The sequence below is a fragment of the Trachemys scripta genome, chromosome 16 (genome assembly GCF_013100865.1).
Source record: "Trachemys scripta elegans isolate TJP31775 chromosome 16, CAS_Tse_1.0, whole genome shotgun sequence".
In the NCBI taxonomy this organism is placed as follows: domain Eukaryota; kingdom Metazoa; phylum Chordata; order Testudines; family Emydidae; genus Trachemys; species Trachemys scripta.
Window position 1 is genome coordinate 17532305 of NC_048313.1, and position 6931 is coordinate 17539235.

Below are 6931 nucleotides of genomic sequence, written 5' to 3' on the forward strand. Positions count from 1 at the left end.
TGTGGGCAGGGCTGGGACGGGGGGTGTGTGTGGTCGGGATTGAGAGGTACCGGCAGGGCTGGGACGGGGGGGGGGTCGGGATTGAGAGGTACCGGCAGAGCTGGGGTGGGCAGGGCTGGGATGGCAGGGGGGTGTGGTCGGGATTGAGAGGTACCGGCAGAGCTGGGGGGGCAGGGCTGGGATGGTGGGGGGCGGGGGTGGGGCGGGACCGAGGACCATCAGCCGAGCTGTGCGTGGGGACCCCAGCTCCGATCACCCGGCTGCCCTGAACGGAGATGCTCTGTAACGCTGTTGCATCTCCGAACAGCCGCCCCAGCCGCCCCCTCCCGTGACGGGAAGGGATCCCCCCGGCCCAGCACGGAGCATAGCCCAGGCTTCCTAGGACAATGACCCCATCTCTGAAGGCAGCCGCCAGCACATAGCAAAGCCCCTGGGGTTTCCTCGCATCTCAGCCCCCTTCTCCGCTCTGCAGAATGTCGTCGCCTCTCCTTGGAAGAGGGGATTGTCCCCAGCCCCCGCACAGCCAGCCCGTGCTCCTCTCGGCCCCACGCAGCTGGGGACAGTCCCACCTTCAGACCAGCATCTGCAGCTCCCGCTGCGGGGAGCAATCTGCAGTCCGGTGTATGGACCTGCTGCTGGGGTGGGGCTCCTGGGGGGATCATGCCACGGGAGGGTCCAGCCAGGATTTTGCACCCAAAAGGGATAGTTAGAAAACAAACAAAGATTTTATGCAAAACTTGATGGGACTCGGAGAGTTATCGTGGGGGCTTCACCCCTCTCCCCACTGGGCACCCACTCAGGGATACACGGAGATGGGGCAACACCATCATCCATCCAGCCCCCTTCTGTCTGTCCATTTCCATACAACCCCTCTATCTATCTATCCCCATACACCCCCTCTATCTATCTATCCCCATCCACCCCATCTATCTATCTATCCCCCTACACCCATCTATCTATCTATCTATCTATCTATCTATCTATCTATCTATCTATCTATCTATCTATCTATCATCATGGTATCTAAGCACCAATTTCCTGTGGTCGTAAAACTGACAGATGGCGATGTGTTGTTTTTTTTGGGGGGGGATGACCCCTGTGACCCCTGCTGAGGGGACTCGCCAGCGCTCTGCTGGCCCAGTGTCTCCATGAAGCGTCGTTAGTGCTTCCTGTCAGGAGGCATGAAATATTTATGCTAATTGCTCCCCCCGTCAGCGCATCAAGCAGACGAGGCTAATAAACTGCTGTTTAAATGTTGGCGGCCTAATGGAGCGTGGCTCTCGCCAGGCGCTCGCTGGGGCCGCAGAGCGGGGAGGGTCGGTGTTACCCAGCGTGCCCCCCCTAACCCCAGGGCCTGTTTACTTTGCAGGGGGAGCTGCTCAGCCCATGCCGGTGCGACGGGTCCGTCCGCTGCACGCACCAGCCCTGTTTGATTCGCTGGATCAGCGAGAGGGGCTCTTGGAGCTGTGAGCTGTGTTACTTCAAATACCAGGTGTTAGCCATCAGCACAAAGAACCCCCTGCAGGTGAGCGGGGGGCGTACGGGCACACGCACGCTCCGGCACGCCCACGCACTGGCGCGGACCCACAGACCCGCACGCGTGTGCACACAAGCTACGCACACGCCCTGACACTGACACTCCTAGACAACGGACAACCTCCGGCTATCCCAGCCCTTGGCTTCCCTCCCACAGCTTTGTCAGTGCCCCTCAATCCCAACCCGCAGCCCCCTTCTCCCAGCCCTGAGCTCCTCCCCGTCCTGATGGGCTCTTACAGGCAGTACGAACGTTCCTCAGAATCCACTCGACATCCAAACGTTCCTCAGAATCCATTCGACAGAGACCAGACCTGACTTGACTTTATCCTGGTGCACTGGCAGTGGCTTCCCTTCCCCGGGTCTCCTAGCCCCTGTGATTCCCTCCCCCCAACCCGCTGTGGCCCCAGCCCCTTCCCCCCCAAACCCCCGATTCTTTGGCCTCTATGACTCCCTTGCCACGCATCGTGTGCCCAGCCACTAGGGTCTCCGTACCCCACAGTCCCCAGCCCCCTCTGATCCCCCAACTCCCCACCCCGCACCCGATCCGGTAACCCATCGCGGCGCCTTCTTCCCTTGCAGTGGCAGGCGATTTCCCTGACCGTCATCGAGAAGGTGCAGATCGCAGCCATCATCCTGGGCTCCCTCTTCCTCATCGCCAGCATCTCCTGGCTCATCTGGTCGTCCCTCAGCCCCTCAGCCAAGTGGCAGCGGCAGGACCTGCTCTTCCAGATCTGCTACGGCATGTACGGCTTTATGGACATTGTTTGCATAGGTGAGAGCCCGGCCTGTCAGGTCCCCCCACTCCAGCCGTGGGCTCCCTGACTTCCCCTGTCCACCCCTTCTGGAGCTAGGCAGCTCACGCCAGAGCAGTAACTGAAAGGTGAATCCACCTCATCCCCCCACCCTCTGCTGCCCAATGGCCTCCTCACGCCTCCCCCTTCGGTTCGGAGGTGCACCATGCTCGGTTCCCATGGCGATGGGTAGGGCGGGACCATCAGAATATAGAGGCACGTTACTCCCCCGCTCCGTGCCTCAGTTTCCCCTTCTCTGTAAGACTGTACGCTCATCAGGGCAGGGCCGGGCTCGTCTCCGTACGGCACCTCGCACCGTGGGGTCTTGGCTGGGATCTCTAGGGGCTCCTGCTGTAAACGGGCATCCCTCGCTGGCAATAAAGCCCCACCTGATTGCAATGACGCCTGCTAATTAAAAGCGAATGAAGCGGACTCAGGGCTGGGACAAGATCGGCAGCGTTCAATGATGGACTCTGCAGGCAGCAAAGACGAGACGATTACCGGCTGGGGCTTTGTGGCTGGAATGATGAGACACCAGCTGCAAACTAAGGGATGGAAGGTCCATTTCCGATCGAGTCAGCGGCTACGTGTGTCCCATTGTACCCGCATTCGGGAACGCGAGAGGTCGGACTCGCAGCCAAGGGGCAGGATCCCGTGATAGTGAAACGGGAGAAATGCTACTTAGAAATGTCCGCACATATTTGGTGCCTTCCCCATGTGCGAAAAATGTACAGTAATACAGTAATAGGCCCTGTTACAATCAGGAATAACAATTATAAGGTAGAATAATAATTAATAGATAATAATAAAAAGCAATGGTTATAGCTTAATAATACTCTAATAAAATAATAACTAGAATAATTAATTGCTAATTCTAATAATGATGACTGATATTCTAGTATAATAGATCATGATAATTATATTGCAATAATCTAATATTAAAATATTAACATAACAAATCGCTAGAATTGTAGAATGATAATGCATACACACTAATAACAGCATTTTAATAAAAGAATACTTATAGTTTAATAATATAATAAAACACTTAATAGCTAGAATAATCAATAGGTGGAATTAAAAATAAGAATGAGTAGTCAGCCAGCCCATTCTGAAACGATTGTTTATTTATATTACTGTTATGCCTGCGGGCCCCAACTGAGAATATCAGGCTCCATTGTGCCGGGTGCTGTACGTCCATATAGCAAGAGAGAGTCCCTGACTTAAAGAACTTACAACCTGCATAGACAATGGGTGTCAAGGGAAACTGAGGCACGGACAGGGGACGGGACGTGCCCAAGGTCACCCGGACGGGCAGCGGTAGCACCGTCCGAAGGAGCGTCTCAGATTTCTGAGATGGAAAGCCCTTGTTCGCCTTCTGATCGTAGGGGAGGTGATGTGGTTATGTAGTAGCCAGGTCTGCAGGCTGAAGGACGTGTGTCTGCAGCCTCCCAAGCCCAGGGCCTGTTTCTCCGTTGCCCTGGTCCTCGTGCGACACACGAGGGCACAGCCAGTGTAAAACGCTGTTGTGATGTGGGCGGTGTGAATGGCTGCACCGCATGCAGGGCAGTGGAGAACCTTGTGGGCGCTCGCTCCCCTCGCGTCATGGAGCACCAGGGAGGGATTCCGGCAGCCAGCACCGGTGCATGTCGACACCTTGTCCGGAAGTCTCTGCTCATTAACGACACTGCCTCCTTGGCAGAGGGGAGGTCTCTGCACGGAAACAGGGCGGGGAACCCACACGCCCACCATGCCCAAGAGTCCGTTCAGTCACGGGGACTCCCGTCATGGGAGCAGTATGCCCACCCAGGCCAAGCAGGGCTCAAAGTGAAGGGCCCCACCCCGTTTCCGAGCCCAGCCACTGGGCCAGGCCTGTGCACATTTAAGCGAGACATGGCATGGCTGAATCAGCAGTGGGCCCTTGTTGCCACGAAGGCTAATGGCATTAGTAGGAGCATTGCCAGCAGATCAAGGGACGTGATTATACCCCTCTACTCGGCGCTGGTGAGGCCACACCGGGAGTATTGCATCCAGTTTTGGGCCCCCTACTACAGAAGGGATGTGGACAAATTGGAGAGTCCAGCAGAGGGCAACAAAAATGATTAGGGGGCTGGAGCACATGACTTACGAGGAGATGCTGAGGGAACTGGGATTGTTTAGTCTGCAGAAGAGAACAGTGAGGGGGGATTTGATAGCAGTCTTCAACTACCTGAAGGGGAGCTCCAGAGAGCGTGGAGCTCGGTGTTCTCAGTGGTGGCAGATGACAGAACAAGGAGTAATGGTCTCAAGTTGCAGTGGGGGAAGTTTAGGTTGGATATTAGGAAACCCTATTTCACTAGGAGAGTGGTGAAGCACTGGAATGGGTTACTTAGGGAGTGGTGGAATCTCCTTCCTTAGAGGTGTTTAAGGCCCGGCTTGACAAAGCCCTGGCTGGGATGATTTAGTTGGGGTTGGTCCTGCTTTGAGCAGGGGATTGGACTAGATGACCTCCTGAGGTCTCTTCCAACCCTAATATTCTATGATTCTATGGCGACGGGCCTAACCCCAAGGTAGTGCTGGTCTCCAAAGGGTCGCACCTGTCAATCTAGGCCCCATCTGCAGCCAGCCCCGCTGGCCCCAGCCTTCCCTCTCCCAAACACCAGGCCTCCCCATGCCCTCCCCCAGAAGCTTGCAGTTGTCCATGGAACCTGGAGGGAATTAGGGGTCCAATTCCCACTGGGATCTGAATAGCTGGGCCTTGGCATTTTCCAGGGCCACATTGTCATGAGTGAGTTCCGAGCCCTGGCCGGCCACCATCTCGAGGAACCTGTTTGGCTGCCTGCCCCAGGAGGTCTCACCTCTCTCCTCCCCCCACCCCACTTCTCTCCCCTAGGTCTTATCATTCACGAGGGCTCCTCCGTGTATCGAATCTTCAAGCGGTGGCAGGCAGTGAACCAGCAGTGGAAGGTGCTGAATTACGACAAGGCCAAGGACCTGGGGGAGCCCGTTGGCAGCGGGGCGGCCAAGGCCGGGGGCAGGAATTCACGGACGAACCCCTCCTCCGGGAGCGAAAGGAACCCCCGGCGGGGTCAGCGGGTTAGAACGATTTTGAACCATCACTGTGGCTACACCATCTTGCACATCCTCAGTCACCTGCGGCCGAACGAGCCCCGCGGGGGCGCCAGCTCTGGCCGGGAGGTGGTCATGAGAGTGACAACTGTATAACGCCCCCTGGCCGGCGGACGGGGGGGCTGGTGCGAGGAACGCCCTGGAGAGCCGCTCCTGCGGGGGGGCTGCACCCCAGGGAAGGGAGCATGCCAGCAGTCTCCGCCCCACTGTTTCCACCTCATCTTCCTACTCTGGGGGCCGCCCTCCCCGCGTCTCGGCCCGCACCCGGCTAACCTCCCATCAATGTGAAAATTCCTGCGGGGGAAGGGACCGGGCTGGCCCCTTCCTGCTGGCTTCCCTTGCAACCCCTCCCTGATTTGGGGGATGGGAGAAGATTATCGACCCCCCAGCGACGACTGATCCAGGGGGCGGAGAACGAACGTGCTTACCTCATCATCGGTCAAACAAAAATCCGATCAACCCTTTCCAGCCCCAACTCCCCGCCCACCCTGCCGTGAGTCTCCGCCCCGGAGACGCCAGCTGGAAAGGCTCTGAACTCCTCGTCCCCCCCCCAAAAAAGGTGCAATAAACACATTTCTAAAGCAAAATGGGATCCGGCAATAAGATACCTGTACATTTCATCTTTAATTGAATGCATGAGAATCTGTCTCCCCTTTCCCTTCTCTCCTATCGTGGGAGGATAAAGAATCATTTATATGCAAATGGTCGGCTACAAAGCCATCTCTCTCTTTCTCTCTCTTTCTTTAAAATCCTTAATCCTGCCAGCTGGGAATTCTCGGTGGGGGAGAAGGGGGCCATAAGGGCTCACCCCCAGGATGTGGGGGGGGCGGCATTGCTGTCAAACAGCTCTCAAGAGGTTTGTCTTGTCTCGTCCCTTGCAAGCCCCAGCCTGGTGTATGCTCAGCTCGGCTCTGGGAGGCCTTTCATTGAAAGGTGGCCCTGTCCTGTCCCGGACTTGACCTTAAGAAGAAATTGGCCGGATCGCTGGGGAGGAAGGACGGCTCAGTGGTTAAAGCCCTGGCTTGGCTCTAACCACAGGTGATGGGTGTCTTCTCGGGGCTGCAGTTCCCCGTCTGGACCATGGGGATAACAGCCTGGCCCTACCTCACAGGGGTGTTGTGAGGACGAACCATGGCAGCGTGTGGGGGGCTCAGATACTGGTGGGTACCATGTGAGCACTGTCTGTTGATAATTGCTATCATTGTCTTCAAAAGCGAACGTCCTAGGGGAGTGTTGCGGGGTGGGATTTGTGAGGGGACTGGGGAGGGCACTGCTTTGTGCGGCGGGGGGGGGGGAGATTTCCCTGCCCTATAGCTGCTGCCTTGGGGTTTGCTTCTGTTCTCTGCTGCAGGACGGGGGGGAGGAGGGACTCCATGGGGAGGAATTAGCAGCTCTCTGGAGCTGCAGGGGATAACTGCTTTCCGGGCATGGTCCCAGACAGAGAGGAGCTTGGGCTGCAGCACAGATCTCGCTGTGGGAGCCTCAAAAGGCCTGAA

At 56.8% G+C, this 6931-nt stretch overlaps 1 protein-coding gene across 1 annotated transcript in view; it reads left to right on the forward strand.

Annotated features, from left to right (window-relative positions):
- Nucleotides 1–6129, forward strand: part of MARCHF9 (membrane associated ring-CH-type finger 9) — a 31395-nt gene extending 25266 nt beyond the window's left edge. Inside the window, exons 2-4 of the mRNA XM_034793107.1 lie at nucleotides 1370–1525; nucleotides 2116–2308; nucleotides 5200–6129. Of these exons, the coding sequence (XP_034648998.1) occupies nucleotides 1370–1525; nucleotides 2116–2308; nucleotides 5200–5531 (681 nt within the window). The 3' untranslated portion in view covers nucleotides 5532–6129. The remainder of the gene's footprint in view (nucleotides 1–1369; nucleotides 1526–2115; nucleotides 2309–5199) is intronic.
- Nucleotides 6130–6931: the final 802 nt, after the last annotated feature.